General features: G+C 38.3%; 1 protein-coding gene across 1 annotated transcript in view; it reads right to left on the bottom strand.

Annotated features, from left to right (window-relative positions):
* Nucleotides 1-25,280, bottom strand: part of LOC103035545 (uncharacterized) — a 35,619-nt gene extending 10,339 nt beyond the window's left edge. Inside the window, exons 1-6 of the mRNA XM_049475064.1 lie at nt 24,647-25,280; nt 24,033-24,082; nt 18,782-18,845; nt 18,274-18,635; nt 16,905-16,970; nt 7,175-7,354 (exon numbers count right to left, since the gene is read on the bottom strand). Coding sequence (XP_049331021.1) covers nt 7,175-7,354; nt 16,905-16,970; nt 18,274-18,635; nt 18,782-18,845; nt 24,033-24,082; nt 24,647-24,845 — 921 coding nt within the window. The 5' untranslated portion in view covers nt 24,846-25,280. The remainder of the gene's footprint in view (nt 1-7,174; nt 7,355-16,904; nt 16,971-18,273; nt 18,636-18,781; nt 18,846-24,032; nt 24,083-24,646) is intronic.
* Nucleotides 25,281-25,742: the final 462 nt, after the last annotated feature.

Raw genomic sequence — 25,742 nt, 5'->3', positions numbered from 1 at the left:
ACACACACACACACACACACACGCACACACACACACATACACAAACACACATGGCAGTTCACAAGGATGTTCAATCTCATAACTGTCACATAATATATAATATATACAGTTTATTATTACTGTAAAGCAAATACCTCCAGTCTCCAAAATAGCAACATGTCATTGTAATATTATATACTAAAGAGCATGAGTCCCCAGCATAATCAACATTTTCCTGTTAATCAATAACTTCCTCTCTCCCTGTAATTAATTCTAACAATGTTCTAATTTCATAGATTACTGCATTAATCATAATATACTTATTCCCTGCTATCCATTTACAGTTAGCCCTAAGAAAACATCACATTTGTCTTTCCAACAGACCTTAAAGATACACTGATTTAGGATTGAATTTCCTATTCTTCCCCCAACTCAACAAATTTGTTGACACAACATAAGATAATATTATTACAGAGGTTGCATATTTGTTTTAGTATTTTTTATGCAAACTCTTGTTTTAAATTAAGAAGATGTGAAACAGACTGGGATTGTAGTGAAACATAATAATGCCTATACGCTTTTGTCAAATTTCCCACTTCTATTTGCCCTCAGCATTCCAAAAAAACACAGAGCTTTTAGCCGATGCTCCCAAAAGGTTTACAATGCTAGCGTTAGGGGGCATAGCGCTGCCCTGAAAATAATCGTTATTTTAACACCATAAACAAGCTCAAAGTAGCTCCACACTCCACTGGTAGAATTCTGAGGGCCCTGATATGTAAAACAAAGCACTGAAAGTGCACAGTCAGTTTTGAAAAAAAAAAACACTTTTTATACACACAGTAGCTTCAGGTAGTTCTCAGGGTAGTGCCATCTCAACATTAATTCAGGATAAGTCGACTGATGAGCAGGAAACGGATGGGTAGGATAGGGGAGATTGCAAAATGAATTCAGTGGAAATGCATGAAATCCACTTTTTGCTGAAAATAATATAATATTGCAGGACCCTCAGAATTCTGCCAATGAAGTGTGGAGCTGCTTTGAGCTTGTTAATGGCATACAATTGCAATTTCTTTACACGGGCAACGATATGCCCCTATCGGAAGCATTGTAAGCCTGTTGGGAGCATTTGGCTAAAAGCTCTGTATTTCGGAATGCTCTGGGTGGACGGAGGTGGGCTTTTGATACTTTTTATACTGTTTGTACTCTTTATCATGTTTCACTACACCAAGTCCATTTCACATCAGATTTCACCTTTAAGCTGAAGTGGGCCTATTACATTTCTTTTTCTAAGTTAAAGCAGGAGGTATTACCCATGTAAAGTTAAGAACACTGCACTGATCTGTGGAATATGCATCTTGGGTCTTCTGCACTGAAGGTGGATGTGTTTTCTGCTTTCTACAACTTTGGAAATGGAATGCCCCATTCATCTGCGGCCACTATCAGACCTTGCTCAATCTCGCTGATAATTTACATCATCTTTCCATGAGAACACCTCAGCCTCCATCAGCCTTAATCACAAGATAACATCTTACAACCTATACCTGTGTGGGTGTTCCCAAGCCACCCCCTTCATGATAAATTTCATAACTTTTGACCTGTCAGTTTTATTATATAGACATTACATTATACACATTATATATGTATGCTTGTAAGGTATTCAAAAGAAGGCTGTTCTATTATTTTATTAATTGTTATATATATATATATATATATATATATATATATATATATATATATATAAATATATCAGCATTGGTTACATTACAGTTCTAAGAAGCCGGTAGTGTCTCTCAAGGTTGGATTAATTCATGATTTATGATTACTCAAATTCAACAAGACTAAAGCAGCAGACACTGGTTTGAACTGGCTGACAAGGACTTCTCAATGTTCTATCTTCTTCTCCTGCACATCAGTCCTGCTCTTCACATCACGAGCAGGAGAAGACCAGTTCAGTCATGACGTCCAGATCTTTCAGAAGAAAGTCTTCTCCTCAAAGTGACCATGTTTTAGCATAACAAAGCCCCTCCAGCTTCCCCCTTAAAGCCACATCACCTCCACCATCCCCCTGCTCCTCAAAAACAACATGTATACACACACACAGAAAGAATCATCCTTCTTCTCATTCTCCTTCCCTCCTTCTGTCAAACAAAATGAAAGCCCTTCATACTCTGACAGCTCCAGAGCCCTGCAGCTTCAGACAGCGAGGAGAATCTTCTCTGCATTTGAAACTACAATAGTCGTTTTTATGAATAAATCAGCGTTTGGAGAACATTGCATTTTCTAAGACATTTTTATATCTGACAAAATGAAATAAGGGAGGGGGGGCCGGTGTTTTATTGTATTCTACATGTGTTTACAAATTCTGAAAGCCATTTACAGCAAAGAAAGCAATTCAAAAGGCTGCATACACAATAAGTGCTTACTGAAAGCAGAGTCACAGCAGCTTTTTGACAAAAAAAGTTAGTGACAAACTCAATTCTAAACCTGCCAGCAACAGCAGCCAAGAAGGGCTTTGAGTTTCACAGGCTGGCAAGCGTTCAAATGACAAACGCGTACCTAATCGTTTTAAAAACGCCATCCAGCTTCTGAATTGGGTTACATAACACTGTGAATGACATACTGGCAGCACATTCACTGAAAACACTGCTTCACCTTCCTGTCAGTTTAATCCTCGCTGAGTGTGGGATCTGATCAATTAGCTCAGAAACTGAAATCCAATTGCAAAGTGAAACATGGTTTTATATTGATTATCCTGCTGTAAGGATTTCCTACTTTATGTTAAAGGTTTTCCAGTATTGAAAACTGTACTTTTTCACTGGTATAGTTAAATAACAAGAGTTAACCCCATAGAATTACTAAATTGTACTAAAAACGGAGCTTCCATTTCCAAGGCACATGTCTGCTATTTGTTTACATTAGCTTAGCCTGTTCAAAATTAGCCTGAAACACAGACTGCACATGGATTGGTTCTGTTCTCATTGCAATTTGCAGATTAATAACATGTTTACAGCTTAATTTTATGTAACTGTCACATTACCCAACACTAAAATGCGCTGCATGCTGTTTTTTTTGCAGCAAACAGAGATCCTGGACCAGGACAAACAAGCACCTGGTGGGACAATTTTGAAAATAGAGTAGTTGTTGCTAAGGACTGGCAAGAAACCATTGGAATATCTAGAGAATCGCTTGTGTCTTTGAGTGAAATACTTCCACCTTGCATCAAAGCAGAGATCGCCTGTTTTCCTGTTTTGAAAAAAGTTGCATGCATGCTTTACTACCTCAGCAACGAAGGAAGATGGAGACAATTTTTTTTTTTAATATCCAGATTTGTGTGGACATGGCCTAAAAAAACATCGGCATCTACTTCTGAGGAAAATAAAGCAATTTCAAAACACCCAAGACTAAGCATATGTTACCCAAGGCAAGTTTTGTCTTATTATTATATGGATGCCCCAGAATGTACATAAACTTCCATTAGAGAAAGCCTAAGTTAAAACTGGTGCAACAATGACATTAGTGACTATTTACGACTGAAGTGGACTCAAACGGATGGAGCAAATAAAGATCCACTCTTAGCTAAAAGCTAACAATTTTACCATTTCATCTCTAACTACCTAACTGTAATTAAACACAGTTTATATTGTGAAGCGTCAGATACTAAAGTGTCCTTGTTCCTTCTGTAAGCTAGTTTTGTAAACCAATTAACAACAGCAGAACATTTTGTTTTGTGTTGTTTGTTCTGCAAGCGGACAAAGAAGACAAATCAACATAAGCATTTTTCACGCTAACTAAAAGTCACATTCTATTATTATTAAAGCTGTTATATTGGCAAGAACATTGTAAAAATGCAACATTTTGTACCATATTAGGATACTTTAGGCAAGAATAACACTTTAAGCAATAATAACAGTGAGATTAGAGGACAAAGTGTACAGCACTGATATCCAGTGGGTGGGGTTTAAACACAACACTAAATGAACCACTGCCTCACACCAATCTTTACAGGTAGACAGTTAAATAATAATTAATATTGTGTTTTTTTGAGTATCACTACTTTACTATTGTAACATATAATATCATCATACTTTAATATATCAATATTTTTGTAAATCCACTGGAATGAACATGTCATAGAACAAAGTTTTTTTTTATCATATATTCTAATAAAAACACTTCCACAATTAAAGATTCAGATTTGACCTTCAGCACTGCAGTCAGTCCTGTGTGAAGCTGCCGGTTAGAGAAGGCTGAAAGGAAGCAGAAATCCTTCCTTCTTTTGGTTTCTGATGAGAATCCTTCCATTCCCCCACATTAATGAGCGCTGATAAAGTCAGTAAAGGCCTAATGAGGTGTGGACCTCATGTTCCTCCTCACTCCTTCTGCTAATGCTCAGTGACAGTCCGCAAATCTTTCATAAGCAAACAACAGGCCCTTTGATCATGTTAGGAATCCGATACGGCCTCTTATCTTGTACGGCGTTTCAGCGTTTTCAGCATTTGATTGTTACTTCAGGCACTGATGAGGAAAAAAAATCTAATGCTATGATTAAAAAGCCAGAGCTGAACATGGGAATAGTGTTTTTTATACATAATCTATGAGACTTAGTAGCCCATTTACATTTCTAAATGATTTACATACGGTAGAGAGACCCTCTAGTCATAAATAATTTAATATCACAACATATCCTGAAGGAGCAGCTCATCAGGGCCATATTTAACTTTAATTACTCTTTTAAAATCTAATGTTGGCCCTGCAGTTATGATTCAATAATTCTGTCCGAAAACTAAATGTTCCTCAACAGTCTACTGACATGGAAAAAAAAAACTCAACGAAAAGAGAAATGGAGATGGGGGGAGGGAGAAGGAAGACAGAAGGAAAGAGAGAGGAAGAGAGGCATCGGCAGGAGGGAGTCGGAGCATGTTAACAGTGTGTGTTTGGCTGTGTGTGTGTGTGCGTGTGTGTTCACCTCTGATACTGATTTACATGCAATCTGGGGTTACTTGACTCATGTTGTACTTTCAGCTGGTGGCACCAGCTGTGCTGCAATTGTTCATTCAAACATTTAAAATCACCGTATTCTTAAAAAAACAGAAAGAAAAGAAATGAAAAGGAAAAAAAAGGAAATTACCGTTAAGGTTAAAAAATAAACAGGCAACAACAAAACAAGAGAGAATGGTAATCACCCCTGCGAAAGCGCAATACATTTCATCTTATACTAATTAAAAAGCTTGAACACCAACATTAACATATTAATTGAGGTTCCACCACAGGGCTGTTATGATGAGGATATTCAAATGAGTCTTTCAGGAACTGCACCACGGAGAAATTAAAGAGAGAGAGAGAAGGATGGAGATAACAGCTGAATCAGACACACACACACACACACATACACACACACATATATTTATATATATATATACTCACAAGCATGCACACACAAACACCTATTGTAAATCTGCCCTTATCTCAAATACAGGAGCATATTTGTGTGATCTGACATGCCACCCAGTCGCTCTATCAGATGAGTATTTGAGGAATGAAAAACCCATTTACACAAAGCCGGAGTGTCTGCGTGTGTGAAAGAGAGAGACGGCCTGCTCTATACGGCTCGCCCTCGCATTGTCAAAGTGACACCGCCACGCAAGGTCAGTGGAATTACGAGAAAACGTTTCTCCGAGCTTGTTCGGAGAGACGGCTGATAGCGCCTCTCTGCCTCGTCGTTTAAGAGGTGCCCGTTTCCTGTATGATAACATGTTATTTCGCCGAAATTACGGGACCTGATGGGGGCCTAGTGAAACACGAGTGTAGTAGTTAAAGGATAATGGCTTAGCCGGCCCTGCCAGACCCGCCTGAATGTCAGAGCGCCGCCTGATAACAGCCGCTCGCCGCGATCCAGGGTTTAGGCCACTGATCCAGGCTAGAAAGCACTCTAACTCCTCTCTGCTGGGAGCTATGCAGGAGTCAGGCTCTGATGAGCATGAAATCACGGGATAAAGGGAAAAATCTCTCTCGTCTCAGCTTAGATTACCACTACAGCGCTCCACTTATTGTCTTTTTGCAGAACACTGGTTGTGAGGTCTTCACAATACGATGTAGTCCCTTATTCAGAGTGTCAGCGGAGAGAAAACGGTCAGCGATGTGGCTCAGGACCAATCAGATAGCAGTTATCACAGTGCCTTGTGTGCAGTGCACAGTGGAATCTGTAAGTAGTTGGACAGACGCAGATTTTTTCTTGTTTAGGTTCCAAACACAAGCTAATTGGACACAGTTAGCTGCAATTTGTTGGTATTACTAATCATCATATCAGCTGAATCTGTTATGTTGAAGTGTGCGTGGATTTATATGGAATACACACTCCATATTGATAAATGCACCACGGATTTACCATGCTAATAAAAAGTCATGCAAAAACCTCACTGGCAGCTTTGAACATAAATAAAAAACTATGAATGAAAAGGTGGACATTAATGAAAAGATATTAATAAAAGTTAACATAAAATATATATTTTTGTTTACACAATGTAAAGAATTATTAGTTGTAAGTGGCTTTGGATAAAAGCATCCGCTAAATGCAATGCAATGTAATGAAATGCAAAAGAAAAAGTGACAGATTTATATTATGACAAAAAGGTTTTTAAAAGTTCTGATCTGTTTGGATTGAATATTTAGGCAAATATCACACCTGTAGAGGAACTTGACTTTCATGAGAAAGGATTATTTAGTGCATTAATACATTATTTAACCACATATGCCCCTTGACTTGTATTTACTAAAACTGGCTGAGTTGTTCCTTTTAAATTATTAGGTATTTTACAAAATTTTGTAAAATATTTAGTTTTGTTCAATGTACACATGATTATAAAGTCATGTGTTCAAAAACCTGTCACGTTTCACCTTCACAGATGTGCTTATACGTTGTGTTTAAAGTTTTTAGTATTGTTTGTGGATTCCGGTTTTCTGACTACCCATATATTAGTTTGGTTGTTTTTGAGTGTACAGCCTCCAGCCTCCAAGGTTAAGAGATGGTGGCTCATAAAGTATCACCATCGTAACTTTAAAATGCGGACTAAACAATACCGAACATCTTCAGAAAGTAAGAACTAGATGCAACTGTGAAATATTCTTTCTTCTTTATCATGCAGGAGGAAATGAAAAACTGAGAATGAGTTTTGGCATCTCTTTTTCTCTCTCTCACCTTGCCAGAGATGGTTGTTTCACTGCAGAGAGACACACTGTCGCTCTTCAGGAACTGCAAGTCACCGCTGCTGAACTCTGTGACGTCACTGGGACTGGCAGAGGGGCTGACATCAGCGGGCACGGTGCCCTCCTGCTTTTCGGATTCCGCCTCGTCCTCTGCCTGCCTCTCTGCTGACACCTGTGCCAGAGAAACACACACACACACACAGAACTTTAGGCCCGAACCCTCAGCTGAATTCCTCAGCAGACGAGCTCATCACCAGAAAAACAGATATAGTAAATAGCCCATTGTTTGAGTTAAGCCACGTGCACTTGTCATGAATAAATTCAATAACACGAGTAATGCAAACAGCGGTACAAAACACACCCCGACTCTCCCTCAGCACACAGCGACAACTCTCAACATGAAAAACAGCACATCTATCAATTTCAATAAGCAGCCTTGTCTTTCAAAATCTCTTTGGTGTGCTGCAGAATTACCATATGTGAGGCTATTTACAATCCAAAACAAATCTCCAGCCACTGCTATGAAAGTTGCATCCATCCCTGCCATGGAAGAGATTGAAAAGGCTCGCTGTACTTGTTGCGTGCAATTACGGTCCAACAAAAAGACACGGGAGATGGTTTAACATCTCATAGAGACCGTAATTACTCAGTAACGGCTCCAGACTGCCGGCCCCATGGGATCTCATTACTGAGACACTCATCATACAAACCATTTAGACAAACACTTCCCTCAACCAACAAAGAACACACTCAAAGGTTTCAATAAAAGAGACGCGAAAGGAAAGGCACACCAATCAGTTTAGTGCAGTTAATTACTCTTGTGAAAGTGTGTGGCAGTGTCGTTAGATAATTATGACACCAATTCGCACTTTAAAAAGTGGGGCCTTCTGGTTGACTGTAGAGGATCTAGCTAATAATCAGAGTGGGATATGGGATTAGTTTTTGGTGTATCTAAAAAAAACGGTAAAACAACTGGTTAAGTGGAGCCCATAATATCATCAACATCATTTAGTGTAGTATCTCAGTATCTCAGTATTTCAGTACATTGATAAGACATTACAAACACTATTTACTTTACCCCATAACATAAATGTTTATCCATTTCAGCCATTTCAACTACATAACCATCATTAACCCTAGAATGCTAACGCTGGGTGATTTTCACCCACAATTTTTTTTCATGTTTTTTTATTGTGTTTCTGCTGTCTGAGTTGTACGGGACTTTAGATAGCTTCAGGGCCTTTATTGATGTCATTAATGTTATAGTTGATTGGTTAATTCCCTCCTCCCATCTATGTTTTTTTCAAGAGGCATGCGATCGGGTGATTTTCATCTGACTTTAGTGACAGAGAGTAAACTAATGTTATGGGTGTAATTTAGCTGATGTTAGTGTTTGTGTGTTTAAATCAGGCACTCACATGTCCCAGGAATGGGTTGACCAAAGACCAAGTTCCAAGCAATTTTTTTTGTTAAGGATTACCTGATTTTACAATATTTTTCTGCTTTTTTATAGGTTCATCTTTGGTACTTTTTATTTGATGGTGTACGTTGTAAAATTAAATAAGGATTCCAAAACTTGTCATACAGTGCATACCCAACGTTAGTGATGTTGTTACTAATTTTAAGTAAGTGTGTTAGTGTTCTAGGTTTAAGCCAGTATGAATACAAATAGGTATACAAACACTGAGGCATTGTTCACAGTGTCATCTAGGGTGGTAAAATCTGTAATTATTTATTATTTATCCCAAAACATCATGTACTAATCTATTTAAAGATCTGGCATGAAGGCTGCATTTCTACAGGTGCCAAAAAAGGGGTTCTTTGGACTGGTGCCACAGAAAGACACACTCTGTTCCCTAAAGAACCTTTCAGTAAATGAATCTTTAAAAAAAAATCTATCTATGGCACTGATCCAAATTCTGGTTCCTAACAGTATTAAAATATTTGAGTGGCACTGTTGAAAACAAAATACATTTTTCAAAAACAAGAGTAGTTTAAATAAAAAAAACAGACTGCTGTTTTGCGAGTTAATTTGGCGCCGAGACCACCTCCTCTCAGGGATATCAGTGTGACTATGCCATGCATACAGTTAGAATTTACCACGTTAGTGTTAGCTTGTGCTAAATGGCAAAACATGAACAAACTTACACAAAACTCATTATTTGAAAGTACTTATATATTCCTCATCTGCTGACACACCAGACTCACCCTGACTTGCATAGATCCCTCCCTCAGACAAAGTCTGCTGGCTAATCCTGCAGTGTACTATCCGAGGTTCACAACCAGCAAACCGAAATGGAGTTTCTACAACTGAACTAGTGGATGGGGCTCTGGTAAGGGTTGACGGGTATGGGGTGGTGTCAGGGTGGTTCTATGCAAGTTTTCTTTATTGTTACTTCACCATAAGGGAATCATCCAAACGGCTCATATAAGCATATGAAGCATATGAGACACCAAACTATTTTAACTGACTCAGAAAATGAATGGATGCATTTTTTTCGGGCTCGGAAAAAATTGTGTTTATAGCGGCAGTCAAGACCCAAGCAAAAAAGTAGGAATATGTCCATTTTAGTACCAATGTTTACATATAGTCATTGATTGATACTATCTGGGCTGCAGAATCTTGGAATATTTGAAAATTTTTATTTAAAGTTTTGTTTGCTTTAGACAGACTTAGCCAGCTTGCTGAGCTTGATGTGTTATGACACATAGAATAGTGTGTTAGCCGAGATGCTATCAGCCAGACTAAATCTGAAGACATTTTAAACTTCCTTACACTAAGAATGTTGGGTGCAGTGCTTAACAAGGTAGATTTCAACTTTCACTGAAGTAAATGAAGGCCTGCGGTTTGCTATAAATACATGAAAAACTTCTTCCCCTCATCTCTGTGAACCGGAGCTCTTTAAATGGTGCGTATTCAGCGGTACGTCCTCTTAAACCGAGTGGACGCATCGTGTTTAGCCTGAGCTCTAATTAACTCTGCTGGTGTTGGTGCGCGCTGGTTGGAGTGGCATACTAAAGCTCCACTTTGCTGGGTTTGATCAGGAACACGCAGAGGAAGCGCACTGAGCCTGGCGGAGGCTACAGGGGGAATGGAGGGTGGCGTGTATGACAACCGGAACATCGCTGTAATGGCCAGCACTGATTATCGTCCACCGGCGCTTCTTCTCCTGCTACTGCTGCACGTGTGCGTCGTCATTAAAACGGCGCTAGCGTGGATGAAAGAGCTGCGCCACTAGTTTTCAAAGATGCGAAGGATGAAGATTGGATTGGGGGTTGGCGGGACTGGGGGGGTTGTTGCTGGCTAGGGCTGGGTGTGGAAGGATGTTCAATGTAAAATGACATGAGAATCTTGTGTCAACACTGCTGCATACATCTGCGACATATCAAAGAGAATAAACAAGGCTGTGATTTCGTGAGGAACTCGACAGGGAGGGAAGAGGAGAGAGAGGGAGCGAGAGAGAAGGCGAGTGTGACAGGCGAGTTTTCCAGGTGAGCCTCCGAGCTGCTAGACTCCTCTTTTTTCCTAAAAAAGAGCGAGCGCTAAATTCGAGGCGACAAGGCAGCGCGGGCCTGGCACGCGCAGAGCTGCGTTTTCCTCAGAGTTCCGTTTTGTGTCGAGCGCCCCTCAAAAGAACACATCCGTGGGAAAAAATAAATAAAAAAAATAAAGTATATCCGCCGCGTGTTGTAGTCACCGGCGCCAGCTTTTTAAAAAAAATCAGCTCTGAAAGGCTGTCACAAGCACCCCTCACATCTCCCGCGCTCACGCTCCCAGTCTGCCGCCGTTAAAGAGGCAGCAGAGACGCTCACGCTCGCTTTCCAACAAGAAACTCTCCTCAAAAAGACGCTCAAAAAGGCCCCTTTAAAGATAAAACCCCAGACACATTACGCCTCTGTTTGCACAACCTTTCTCTGAGCTTTTTTTTTTTAAAGTGAGCTAAGCTAGGCTAGGCTACTGTTCCTCCTGTATAATAAATCACTGTGCTGAGACATCCAGAAACCAACTTTAGCCCCGGAAAACTCCTGCAGTGCACGCTAATCTTGTTGCGGTTCTGTTTCTTGGCGGTGGAAATAGCTTGATCAGTGGTGTGACCCTGACTACACACTTACAGTTATGCTACAAATGAGCTAGCGGCTCCTTAAAGCAGCTCCTTAAAGCAGTACAAGCAGTAGCTGGTGGCAAAGGCCAGTTATAAACACTACAGGCTTTATGGCACAGTTACATGGGTTAATTACATTCAGCTGTAGTAGAAAAACATCCAGCTGTTCAAAACATTTGTTGTGTACTCATGTATTAAAATATAGTGCAAATTTGCTGAAACATTTTTAGTTCAATCCACTAAAGTACTATCCATTCTTCCAAACCAGATAATATAAAAAAAGTAAAAAAAAAAAAAAAGGCTGTTAATGGCCACAATATGTATACGCTGAAAACTTTGATTAATTTAATAACAAAACACAAACAAGCTAGTTCATGTTTAACCCTCATCTGCTGACTTGCCACAGATTCCTCCTTCAGATGAAGTCTGCTGTGTACTGTCTGAGGTTCTCAACTAGCTGGAAATGGTGTTTCTTCAACTTATCCAATGGATTGGGCTTTGGTGGGGGTTAATGGGTGAGAGGTGGTGTCAGAGTGGTTCTATGCAGGTTTCCATATTGTTACATCACAATAAGGGAGAAATGCAAACAGCTCATAGAAGTATATGGATGAATGTATTTTTTAATGACTGGAGTTTTTATAGGGGCAGCTGAGACCGAAGTGGAAATACAAAACTACACAAAAATTGATATATAAATTTTGCATAATATGTCCCCTTTAATATCAAAGACTGTATATACTATTTGTTTATATACAGTATAATCATTTATTAATACTATTTGGGCTGAAAAATATTATTTAAAAATATTATGATTGGTTGATTTAAATGGACTTAAATGAACAAGGTGAAACTGTGCTATTAGCCGGTTAAAGCCAAAATGCTAAGAGACACCACAGTCAACCTCAGCAGTGTTAGATTAGGTTAGCCACAATGCGAATCCAGTAATCCAGTTTTTCTGAGCTGGATTACTCACTGAAAGTTGATGATAATTCCATGGCACTGGGTTTAAAAAATGTGTTTGTAAATCACATCACTGCTACTGAACCATTTTCAATCGCAATACTGATATCGAAGTACCCTCGCTACCTTTTAGCATACACATGAAATTTGACACGGTGCCTATAGGTTTATGCTTATTATCTGTTCCAGAGAGTCCTATTCTATTGGAGAGACTTCAATAAAGGGACTAAACAAATTGGGTGTTTGTGCATTTGCACATGTCTCAGCAATCGGTGCAATTTAAAGTAGTACACAGATATTTATACAAAAATATCTACAAATATCTGGATTATACATAGATTTGTACATAGTGAGTGTCTAATTAATTATACATAGTTACACATTACACATAATTATACATAGTATATGTGTTTATATATGTATTGATTAAAAGCCTGTGTGAATTTTCATTATATCAAAAATAAGCTCTAGTTTAAATTTCAACTTATGATTGTAAATAGATTATTAATATTCTAGATTCCAGACCCTTCAAAACCAACAGCAGAATGTCTGGTACAGGGTGTGTTTATGCTGCTCATGTTACTTACAGTGTTTAGTGTATAATCTAAAACTATAGATCATACCCTCATGGTTCTAATCGTTCTAGAAAATGATTTTCGAAACCTATTGACCATAATTCATAAACTAGAGCTTATTAAAAGCATTAATCTTCTATAATCACATGTAAACTAAAACTAAAGCAAAGTGCTGTAGGTAACACTTCTCAGGTCACACCAGCTGTCTTAATGTGGACCGGACAACTGGTGAAGAAACTGTAGGTACAAAAATGTCACACTGTAATTCTGAATGTATATGACACGACTCCAGGGACTGTGTGGGTGTTGATTCCTATATCAGCATGTGAACAACTGCCATGTGTGTGTGTGTGTGTGTGTGTGGTATGATATACAGTCTCAGAGTGGGCTGTGCTTTCCTGCTCATCCTTAATTACACTGCCCATTAGATATTCAGCCCTCTAGTACTTAAACACACTCCTATATAAATAAAAATAGTGTAAAACACTGTGCAGAATTCTAACCACTTACTGTATTTGTATCATAAACCAATTAAAGCGAATGATTATTATTTGCCCAATTATCTTAATTCTTTACTATCACTACTACTTCACTAGTAACTACTACAAATTCTGTGTTTAATAGCTACTACAAATTCAGTATTGAGTAACAACTAAAAATTCGTTATTTAGTAACTGCTACACATTAACCAAAAATACTACACCTTAAGTATTCAGTATTTACTACACCCTAAGTATTTAGTAACTACTACAAATTCCATATTCAGTAACTAAATCCAACTAAAATCCAGCATTTAGTAACTATTTAAAAAATACTTAAAAACTTCAGATTTCAGTTTTTTCCTACAAAGTATTTAGCTTTTAGAGTTGAGTAGTTGCTAAAAATATAGTATTCAGTAGCTACAACACAGTCAGTATTAAGTAACTTTTACAAAGTAATTATTCTGTAACTACTACAAATTCAGTTTTTAGTAACAACAATTTCAGAATTCTGTAAATACTAAAAAAGTTGTATCCAAAATGTATTATAATTCAGTATTCAGTAACTATGACACATTCAATATTTAGTATCTACAATAAATTCAGAGTTGAGTAGATGGCTCTTTGTATTTTGGTTTGTAGTAACTGGAGTCAAGAACTAAACTAAAGACCTGCGTCTATTTAAGACTTCAGACAAAAAACTTGCATCTCCAAAACGTCAACTATATACAAGAGGGACAAAACCTTTTTAGTTTTTAATGGAATTGAATGTAAATAGAATTCATTCCAAGTTTTGCGGAGCATTTCAATTGGTCCAGTCATAACTGCCAGATTCAATTCATGTCAAAAAATGAAAAACATTAAAATTGGAGATACAAGGTTTTGTGGGAGATCAACAATACAGAGTCTCTATATGGTTTACACAGTTAAGTTACACAACATGTTTGAGTATGTTTTAAACCACACATCGTACAGAGTTTTATACCGTGTCCACATTTCTCTATGAGCTGTTTAATGGGTCTTTAAGACAGGCTTCAGTACACCGGCGCTGATTTCAGCCTGCACTAAATTTGACGCTGAAATGCCATGGTCTTGTTTACACTGTCAGAAATAATCAGGTTCACTTGACTCCACAACTCTAATTGCTAACACTATGCGGACAGGCTCCGTGCTGCACTCTCGCTGGCATCCTGGCGCTCGCGGGAGTCTGAGTGAAAGCTCTCTCACTGTAGCGCGGGCTCCGTCCCCGCAGAGCTCTCAGAGCTGTAAATTGTTTATCAGACACTAATGCAGCCGTTTAATCCAATTTGCATTCATATTAGTTCCTGGGTATCTCCGTCCGAGGGGAATTACTTCTTTAGTGCTCCTCGGAGAGTCCAAAATAACTTTATGCATGATATCGGTATCTTCATATTTCTCATCTGAGGAGCCAATTGCTTTTAAATACACTCTTCTCTCACAAGTGATCGGGTAAGTCATTTGGAGAGGCTGCAGATGAGTAAGCATGCACACACACCAGAGGGTTATGGAGGCTGTCATAGGCTAGCAGTCACCGAATTAAACGCCACTGCATTACTCGCCTCTTCCCACCGGGTCCAGGTCTACGCTGGGCCTGATGTTTGTGTTTAAACTGCTCTGCGCCTGTGCGTGCACTGAGTAGGTGAGGTGTCTTGACTCATTTGCACATTAATAAGTATTTTTCCAAACAAAGAAAATAAGATAGCGTTTGCTTTTAATATTCTGCTGTTCATTATGCATGTGTAATGCCATAGAGGTAAATATGGAGCGAGGTGGAGGAGGAGGAGGAGAAAGAGGGAGAGGAGATGCTTCCCAAAATTCATTTGAGAAAGTGTGGTGGTGTCATCAACCTCATTAAAAAAAAATGAAAAGCTGCTGAGGAAATGAAACAAACAAACAAATCAAATGCAGTCAAATGCAGCATTATGGCCTAAATACAATTTCCCAGACAAATTAAGTGCTAGAGGCCATGGCACAAGTAGAAGTAGACAAAAGAGAGAATATTATGAAGCTAAACAAATGAAACAATTTAAAAAAACTGAAATGAATTGCTTGAAGTTCCAAATAATTTCACACTTTGCCTTAAACATCCACATTTCTCAGCCATTTCAGGTGAAAAACGGCAAAAACCAAAACAGGGACAGCTGATCCTAAACAATGGTGTGACTGGAGTACAAAACACTATATTTAGAGACAAAATCTATACTTTCATGACACTGAGAAATGCAGGGTTTCCAAGGGTATACGCAACAATGAGGTGAAAACAATGAGATTCTTTTGACAGTAAACTGTAGGTTGCATACAAAGAGGCAGGGGTCAAGCTGAAATTGTCCATCAGCCAGACAAGCAGAACTCATTTGGATGCAAACGAGTGTCTCTGATATTCAAATATTCGATATATATGCGCAAGGCTTCGGTGAACACTGGCCCCTCCCACTCAAAAAGCTCCCAAGCAGTATGTTACTAGACATGCATGCAAAGGTATAGAACAGGAGATTTTTTTTTTTGTGCACGCATGTCTTTGCATATTCAGTATTTGGGAGTCTGTTCATTTCCATTACGCTTCATCAACAACAAAAAAAAAGCTCAAATTTGGACTTGAAGTAATGGCTGGACATAAACATAAACTTCTGCAGACCCTAAATCACCCCAGAGTAGCTGCTACGCTCTATATTTATGCTGCATGCATCAAATCTAGACCTGTAGATCATAACCTCAGAGCTCTATGAAATATATCAGCCGGGGGCAACTTTCACAACTCTGAACCTCACTTATAAGCAAGGCTGAGATGTAACGGAATATGAGTACTGGAAATTTGTATTCAAAATAGATCATGTTATCATTATATATAGTTCCATTTTTTAAAATAAGGCTTCTTTACAAAGGGGTTATAAATAGTTTATGAAGGAGTTAATTAATGGTTATAAATTAAGTTGTAAATACTTTAAAAACATTAATAAGCACTTAATTACCACAAACGGAAAGAACAACAGTGACAATGATAATAAAAAATAATATAGAAGGTCAGTTTAATCATTTAATATGTTATCATAGTTTAATTAATAAAGTGTTAAACAGAAATTTTAATGTTGACTAATGGAAAAGGCAAAGTAAGAAAAGCATCTAATAATACCTGAGGTTAAACAGTATAAATTAATGTGGAATCACTATTTGGTACATGACAGGCAACTGTTGCTCTTTCTATTTGTGTTGTAACTGCCTATTAATGGGTTATAACCTACTTAATAACCATTAATAAACTCCTTTATAAACTATGTATTAAGGAGTCTCAATTTAAAGTGCTACACATTTTAAAACACAGCATTCATAATACAATTACATTTTTTTTAATTAAGGGAATACTACAGGAATATTTAGTTAAATGTAATCAATCTAGCAGGATTGTGTTGAATATAACATATATAGAATCTGTTTTCATTTATGTAAAAATTATGGACATATTGGAATCAATTTAATTCAATCTTACCAATATATTTTTTGGGTTGAACATACAAGTTTATAAAAACACTGCTTCAAAAACTTTATAACTTATATTTTTTTATTGATTTAAATCCGCCACTTATTACCTGCTGCCACATTGTATAACGATCATCTGTACAGTAGGATTTGTTGTCGCTCACTGACACTGGAATCTGTAAAGATCAGCACAGAGGCAACATACAGATGAGCAAATGAAAACACAATGAGATTGCAGTGAGTGTGGGTCAGTGAGGAGCGAAGGCCCATTCACCTGAATGAGGGTGCGCTGTAATGTATTGGAGAGGCTATCACATTAACCTGCCAAGGCCTCTTTAAATGGGGTCCGAGACTTAAACTGATTTATCTATTGGCTCCTTCAGGGGCACTTTAGAGTGTACAGCTCAGCCCGCCACACCATCAATCTCCCCCCTGCTCAATGGCTATCATTACTCTTTATACTGGACCCTCAGAGATGAGAGAGGAGAACAGGAACCCGTACTCACACACGCACCCCACACACACACACTGATCAGAGTTTACGTAAAGCGTGCCCTCACAGCTAAAGACAAAATTCAGAATTGCACTTTCTACAACACTCAAATTTCTCAACCTTGTTCCATAAACTTCTCAATTACATTAGGTTAAGCTCTGTGCGATCACCTTAGTGCGAGCGTAAAAGACGATCTAATAGCCGGAACTACATTACAGCCGGATCCTCCACCCTCTCCTCACTTCTCTTCTCACCAACACTCAACACAAAGAAGTTCTTCTCAAGAAATGAATGCGTAATTAGTTTACAGCATCTGAAAAATACAGACAATCTCATATTCAGAGGATGAACGGTTTCATTTGCTGGGGAAGGAAATGTTTGATGAAACAGATCCAGAATAGAAAAAGACTGTCAGGCAAGCAGCACAGCGCATATGATCAGAGATAACATTTAGACGAAGAACAAAGACTGCAAATATGCATGAGAGTGGGGGTCTGCTGAAGAGTTAGAGAAACAAAGAGTTCTGAGGTGAGGAAAGAAGAAAGAGAACAGTCAGATTTGAGAAGTACGGCATAAACCCGGATGAATACTAATCACAGGAATGCAAGATTTAAAGGAATTTTCCATGAACCGTGGCTGAATCAGGTGTTAACTTATCTACCCAGAAACAAAATCTTACAGCCATCTTCAAACACGCAATATAGTTTTATAGTTTTAACATCCCACAAAGCCACTATACCAGTGCTTTTTAACCTTTTTTAAACCGTAGCACACTTTTTACATTACTTTTTTACAAAAAACGGCACAACACCAACCAAAAATGTTATAAAATTACACTTTTTTTTAGCCTAATTATGACAATATGGTCACTTACTGCATCTATACTCACTCGATGTGGCCTGTTTAGATGAACACAAAGCCGATATCATGGGAGGAATTAAAGACAGACAGACACAAATCTCTTCAAAAAGCAAAGCTTAACTTACCTCCTCTAGATTAGTGACCATCACAATTGGGACAGCTCCCTCCCAGTCACAATGCTCAGACACTTGACTCTCTTGGTTCTCATTCTTCTCTGAGTCTGACATGTTTATTGGGTTCTCCTGGTTCTCTTGCTTTGGTTCTGGATCTTGGTCCCTTTCTAAAGCCTCCAGGTGAGCTTGTTTCACTTCTTGTTCCTGGTTAGGTCCAATCAAATTGGATCTATCCTCCGTTTCGTCATGTTCTGGAACATCTAAAGGGACATATTGGCCTCCTTCTGAGGTTTCTTGATCAGGACACAGGTGGTGTGGGCAGTCTTGTATTTGTGTTGGGCTAGAGAGCTCCACAACGGGTGGTGCTGTTTGGTCTGTTTGAGGATATACAGAACATGAGTACATTTAAATATACATTATGTGAAACATTAACTTATTTACAACATATACTAATGCTTAAATCTTAATTTATTAAATCAGGTTAAAGTTTGAACTTCCTGGGGTGAAGTGGTCAGCTCACCTGAAAGCTGCTGAAGGTCTGAGGTCTCTGTAGGAACTGATGGGCACTGGCAGTTCAGACACTCCTGTGGATAAATGGAAAGAAATAACACTAATAAGCTAATAAATACCATTTTATTTCATTCTTCTTGTCTATTTGAGTCTATAAGTGAGCTATACTCTGCTTAAAACTTTTGTGAACACTTAGAAACTTTAGCCTATAAATAAAAAAAATAAATAAATATCTGCCATTAGCTTCGAAACTATTTTAAACCGTAAAGGTTATTATGTCAAGTTAAGGTTCTGGCCGTGTAGCTGAGGGAGACATTTATGTTACCACAACAGCGTCTCACTGATATAACCATAAATGCATAATCTCCTCTTACTGGGCCCTAATCTAAAACAGGCTGACAAGCACAAATTCCCTTTAGCCAAGAATAACATTTCACTCAATAGCAGCATGATTACTCTTCATTAGGCAGTAATGGGACAGTTTGACAAGTGGAGCTGCTCCTTTAGTCACCTGCTGATGTGCATGCATGGCCCAGTGGAGATGAGACCTCTCTGTAAGTGGCCATTAACCACAGTTCATCTGTCACACTTCAGTCCAGGCTCAACCTCCGCTGCACTTCATTTGGGCAGTGAAATCCCACAGGGGCTCATGCCATTTATAGTGCTGGTCATGTTCATTAAGACCACAGCAGCAACAGTGGATGTTTCTAATAGTGGGACAGTCACTAAGCACTTTAAAACTTGTGCTCGTCGAAAAAAAAAACCCTGGGTTTTATGTAACAACTGTCTGCACACAAAGAAAGGAATGGGAATGTTGCAAAAACATTTATTTATAGACTCACTTACAGACTACATTCACTCACTGTACAATTTCCAAATTTCCACCACAGATAAAATAAGCACAGAATCTAATTAGATATCTCACCAAAGACTCAACCAAATAAGGTCCTCTTGGAAGACACCGAAAGCCTGAAACTGGACCTGGAGCACGAATCCAGCATGAGTGGTACATTCAGCTCCCACCAACTAGACGTCACATTAAAATGTCACACAGTGCTTTGCTCATGTCACAGCTGTTCTCTCCTCCATTTCCACTGACATGTCATCTCTTTCATTAGAAAAGAATGTCTCAGGGAAAAAAAAACGAAAAAAAAAAAACGCCTGTCTATTGAAACTCACTCTAAACATCTACGTCTGAAGGGTATTCCTTACACAAGGAGTTGTAACAGGAGAGGAATTGTTTTGCAGGGCATAATGACTGTAAGTGTAACTCAAGCTTTGGTAATTAATTAGGAATGCTGTCCGCCTGTGGCCACTGATCATTTCTCCCCCTTTAAACTATGCTTAATTAGGGTGTGAATGGATGAAAGCACTTAGGCTTTCTGAAAGTTACATGGAAAGGAGATATTTAAGACTTAGCTGTAGCGTGTGTATCAGTGCTGCTAACTGAAATGAATGCAATCAGTGGTACAAAATCCATGACAAGCAAAGTCATCATCCTGGGCCAAATGTCTGAAGAGCAATTTAAATCTGATGGTTTTTCTATGTTTACTTGTGCTACTTTTTACACAATCACCAAGTGTGTCATTCTGTTCAATGAAATTGAGTTCTAATTAAAAATGTGTAATTGGAGATTAACATATTTGATCGCTGTCATACAAAACATTTTCCCTTTTGACAAATTGTTAATCTGATACTTACGGAGACAATTAGGTGACATCATGCAACATAAATAGCTATTAAGGTGTGGGAACAAGATAATAAAGTAATGGGGGGGAGCTTTAATGGTCAGGACTCAATTGTTTAAATGTTTACCCTAGGAACTCAGTAGATACTTGTTCTTTACATTATATCTAATTTTCATGAGGAATGGACCAACAGAACTTTTCTGAAATAATATCCATTGAAGGAAAATAATAAATACGTTTTTTCCTCTGTAAAGTTGCCATTATGGACATACAAGACTTTTACTTGACAGAGACAATATGTACTTTTTGACATATTTTGAATCTGGCAGTTATCATTTATCTAGTCTCACAATTCCATCATGAATAGGTCAACAGAAATGCTTCACAACAATCTGGAATAAAATAGTTTATAATGACTTCCATTGATAGATAAGAAGGTTTTGTCTTTCTTCTGTAAAGCTGCCATTTTGGATATACCACACGTGTTTTATGTGACAGCAATGATATAACCTTTTTTGTAAACGCAGGGGTTGTACTTTACATCATATCACGATATATTGATAAATGGACTAATAAAATGATTGAAAGAGACTTGAACTGCTACAAAGTTGCCATTTGGAGATACAGGATATTTTATGCGATTATATGCGAATCTGATGCTTTGACAGACTGAAAGTTAAAACCACTTGCTTCGGTAATCACCAGATTTTATTACAAAGTATATTTTTACATAACTGTGAAAGTGTCTGTAATGGCATGTTAAAAAGTACACCGGCTTTAATAAATGCTTTTTTCAAGTCCCTTAACACTGATTGGACAGAGGGTTTAGAAACTCGAAAAAGCCAAACAATTTCCACTCCGCAGCTGCTTCAGACGCTTTAGTTAATCCATGCTTATTAGTCGGGGCAGCTTTTTTAGAGTTCATTTCCATCTAACGACATGTGATACCAACAACAGTTCAGACTATAGTAAGGAGTGCAAAGCCACAAGATCCACCTGGGGTCAAAACACACCACGGGAAAATCTCTCTCCGTGCAAAGGGACAACACTTGGGCTTTTCTTGGCTCTTCATTTCACTGCCTTAAAGGGGACACAGCACAGAGGGGTCTCTAGCCAGGAAATACCAGGCAGGATTTAGAAGACTTGAGCAAATATAAACACACAGGAAGTAAACTGGCTGATGCAAATCTCTAATCTTTGCCTACAGTTAATGCTCGGTTAAGATGGGGATTCCTTGAAGGCCTCAAAGAGAAAACAGCATGAACCCATTACCTGCTGTTTAAAGAATCCTGCTGATCCACATCAATCCCAGTTTAATAGTTTTAAAAGCAAGTAACGAACGTCTCTGAGGTCATTAGCGATCCGTTGACTTATCAGACACGTCTCAGAACAGCTTCCTAATCTTTAAATAAATGAAAAACACATGTTCAGACAAGAGAGGTGTCTGCGTCATTTCACTGACAGAATGCTCACAGTGGAGAATGCAGATTATTAAAGATGTACAGTGTGACGTATGTTTAATCACAGAGCCGCTGTACTTTATGAGCAGCGCAACTTCAGCGAAGCTTCTAATGAGGTTACTACAGTCTGCATCATTTCATCCTTGAACTAGAAACCATGCATCAGAGCGTGCTCTGGAAGAGAGACGGAAGGGTGTTCTTGAGCACTGTGCATTTTCCCATTATTCAAGATTCATTATATTCAATCAATATTCATTTAGCCACCGGGGTTATTGACTCATTCTCAAATAAAAGTATACTCTACAGCAGCTAAGCACGTTATGAATCATTTGTCTTGTCACAGAGAGGAGACTACCTTCCACGGAGTGCTAAGAGTTTGATGCCACCCTGCGGTTATGGCTGTAAATTATGTGTTTTATGAGTCTTCAGAAAGATCAATGCTACCTGCGGCCTGTCAGTGATAAATCAATCGCGGTTAATGTGTTTGGAAATAAGCTGGGCTTTTTCAGCCAGCTTGTTTTTGTTTCTGCTGTTGTTGCTGTTTGTTAGTTTGCTTGATTTGTTTAGAAGGAGGGTCTTTAACAGAAATATTATCAGAATCATTCTTTTATCAGGAGTTTTATTTCTGTATCCTTTCTTGTGTAACAACAAGAGTGTGTTATTCTGTTAAAGGACAATGAGCTCTAATTACATTGTATGTGGTATTTAGACTTTCTGACATTATTAAACTTGCAGTTGAATATACATTACGTGGAAATCTGTAAGATGACCACTTCAACAGAAATGCTTCAAAATTACTTGGAATAAGACAAATGTAAAAACTGGCTTCTGGCTCTGAAATTCAAGAAGGTTTTTGTTTTCCTGTTAAGTTCCTTTTTTTGGAGATACACAAGGTATTTTTGTGACAGTGATGATAAGCCATGTCAGTTTTTGCAAAAATGAAGATCCACAGAATCAGAATAGATCAGCCTCTCACATGTTTATTTGGACTACATTGTAGATTAAGTGGTATCTGATTTTCTCACCAAATTAGATTTTTTCTTAGGCCGTTCACACTGTATTTTCAGTGTGACCTGTATTCAACATTGTCTGAACAGTTTATGCTCACAGACCACACTTCTCAGCACACATTTATGAGGAATGTGAACTGGATTGACTTAAATGTTGAATGGTCGTTCACACTGAATCACATTGCTGCATCACATCCGATGTAAATCATTTTTTAATAACACATATATCTATAAGTCTATATTTGCAATCAAATCAGATTTGTTTCTCAAATTAGATCCATTGAGATGACAGTGTGCGTTGTTGTTTGCAAGTGATGAAATTGGATTTGCATGTTGGGACATCACAAAGATATCTGCATAGCATTCTCTGGTAATATTTAAGGCTTTAGTAACTCTTTGCTGTTGGGTTTCTGCTCTTCCATCACTCTGGATTTGATGTGATCGTTATTTGATGTGTTGTGAGGGATGCAAAAGATACTTTGAAATCCAATCTGAGTGGCCAAAGTGTCCAGAGTAAGACGCATTTGTACAAATCTGATTGTGATGGCATTTTAAACCACCTGTAATCGCAGATTAGGATTAGATTTGTTTATTAGATATTCAGACTTTCATTAATCAAATCTGGGTATGGTCTAGATTTTAATCTGGATTAGTAAACTGGATTAAAAATTACAAATAATCTTGTGTAATCTCTGTCACATAAAGCTCTGGAAAAAAATAAGGGACCACTTGTGGAGGAGACTGGTGGAGGAGAACATGCCAAGATGCATAAAAACTGTGATTAACCAGGATTATTCCACCAAATAATGATTTCTGAACTCTTAAAACTTTATGTATATATCTTTATATATTTAAGGTTTGAAAGCTCTGCGTTTTTTTTGTTTTTGTTATTTCACGCATTTCTTATTTTTCTGTAAATAAATGCTCAATATTTCACAATATTTTTATTTGGAATTTGGTAGAAATGTTGTCTATAGTTTATAGAATAAAACAATAATGTTTATTTTACTTTTAACAAATACCTATAAATATCAAAATCAGAGAAACTAATTCAGAAACTGAAGTGGTCTCTTAATGTTGTATAGCTAAACATTTACAGTTACCTCTTTTTTGTCAGTCCAGACTGGTTCTTGCTGGTGGGGAAAACTGGCACCTACAAAAAAACAAAAAAAACAAAACATGTATGCATCAAAATCAGGTTTTATATCATTAGCAAGAAGCTAAGTATCAAAATATCTGAAATAAACTGTGTTCCTGTTTACTGTATCTGCTGTAAATGATTAAAGCTCAGGACTGCGACTGTGTGTGTGTGTGTGTCCCAGCTCTCACTGAGAGTGTGTGACCTTACTCTGCTCTCAGCATGGCTGCTAAGCACTGGCACCTATTCATAGAAGTCACTAATTAGATTAGTAGCCTCCGACCAGTTACACTTACATAGCTCCGGAGTGCTGGAGGAACCAGAACCCTCCACAGATGCCTAGTACGTACATAGCACACTCAACATTTAACAGAAACAAACACACACTAATTCACTCTGAAATATGCACCAGCATACCAACAGCAGAAGGACAGGGCCTGTGAACAGGGGTCAGCAGGCTGTCTGAGAGGGCGGGAGAGACTCATTCAGTGTGGGGAAGGTTGTATGGAGTGCTTCACAGATACTGAAGTAAACGTTATATAGTGGGTGCAGTGGAGTACTGGGGGAGTGTGGGCCTACCTGAGACCGGAAGTGTTGCCTCAGCTTCAGCCTCAGCAGCTCTACACTCTTCTCCAACCTCTTCCTGCAATCTCCCCTGGCCTGACTGTTGCTTCACCCCGTCTTCTGCACCAACCACCTCCAGAACCACCTTCAGCTCCTGCTCCAGCCCCAGCTCCTGCTCCAGCCCCAGCTCCTGCTCCGTCGTGGAGGAAGCCATGCTCACCACACACACACACACTCCTGCCTGTCCAGCCCCAGCTCGGTCTCTTTCTCTCCACAGCGGGATCAGCTCTCCTGCGTCCTCTGCTGCTCCGGCCGAGCTCCTTAATCAGTCACACACTCAGACAGAGAGTGACTCGCGCTCTACAGCACAGCCTCAGTCAGAGCGCGCGCTCCGGCTGCTCTCCAGGCAGCTCTAATAAATACAGTATATTTTAACCTGTTCAAACGTAGAGAGATGCAATGGAGTACATGAAACACGTTAATGTCGTAAAATAATAACTGAGTAATAAAACACAACATATCTAAAAAAAAATGAGTGATTCAGTTTGTCAAATCTTGGCCTACATTTGGTTTTATATCATAAAAATAAATAAAAGGCCAGCAAGACATTATAGGTGAAAGAAACATAAACAAAGAAGAAGTAGAAGAAGAAAAACATCAACAACAATAATAATAACAACAACAACAACAACAACAACAACAACAACAACAACAACAACAACAACAACAACAATAATAATAATAATAATAATAATAATAATAATACGTGGTATAATTTTATTTTATTAAAATTATCTTATTAAAACGATTATTAGAATTTAAATAAAATAAATTGATAACATATATTATAAATATGTTTTTAGTTGTTACTTTCAGCTTAACCGGTTGGTTGACTGGTAGAGAGAGAGAGAGAGAGAGAGAGAGAGAGAGAGAGAGAGAGAGAGAGAGACTGACAGACAGTGATAGAGGAAATGAGAGAGGGAGGAAGAGACAGAAAAAATGATAGAGAAAATAAGAGAGAGAGTGCGTGTGTGTGAGAGAGAGAGAAACACAGAGCGAGTAAGAGTGAGAGAGATAGAAAAAAGGAGAGAGAGGGTCATACAGTAAAAAA

This window comes from Astyanax mexicanus, chromosome 2 (genome assembly GCF_023375975.1).
Source record: "Astyanax mexicanus isolate ESR-SI-001 chromosome 2, AstMex3_surface, whole genome shotgun sequence".
Classification (NCBI taxonomy): domain Eukaryota; kingdom Metazoa; phylum Chordata; class Actinopteri; order Characiformes; family Acestrorhamphidae; genus Astyanax; species Astyanax mexicanus.
This window is presented reverse-complemented; position numbering and strand designations above follow the sequence as displayed.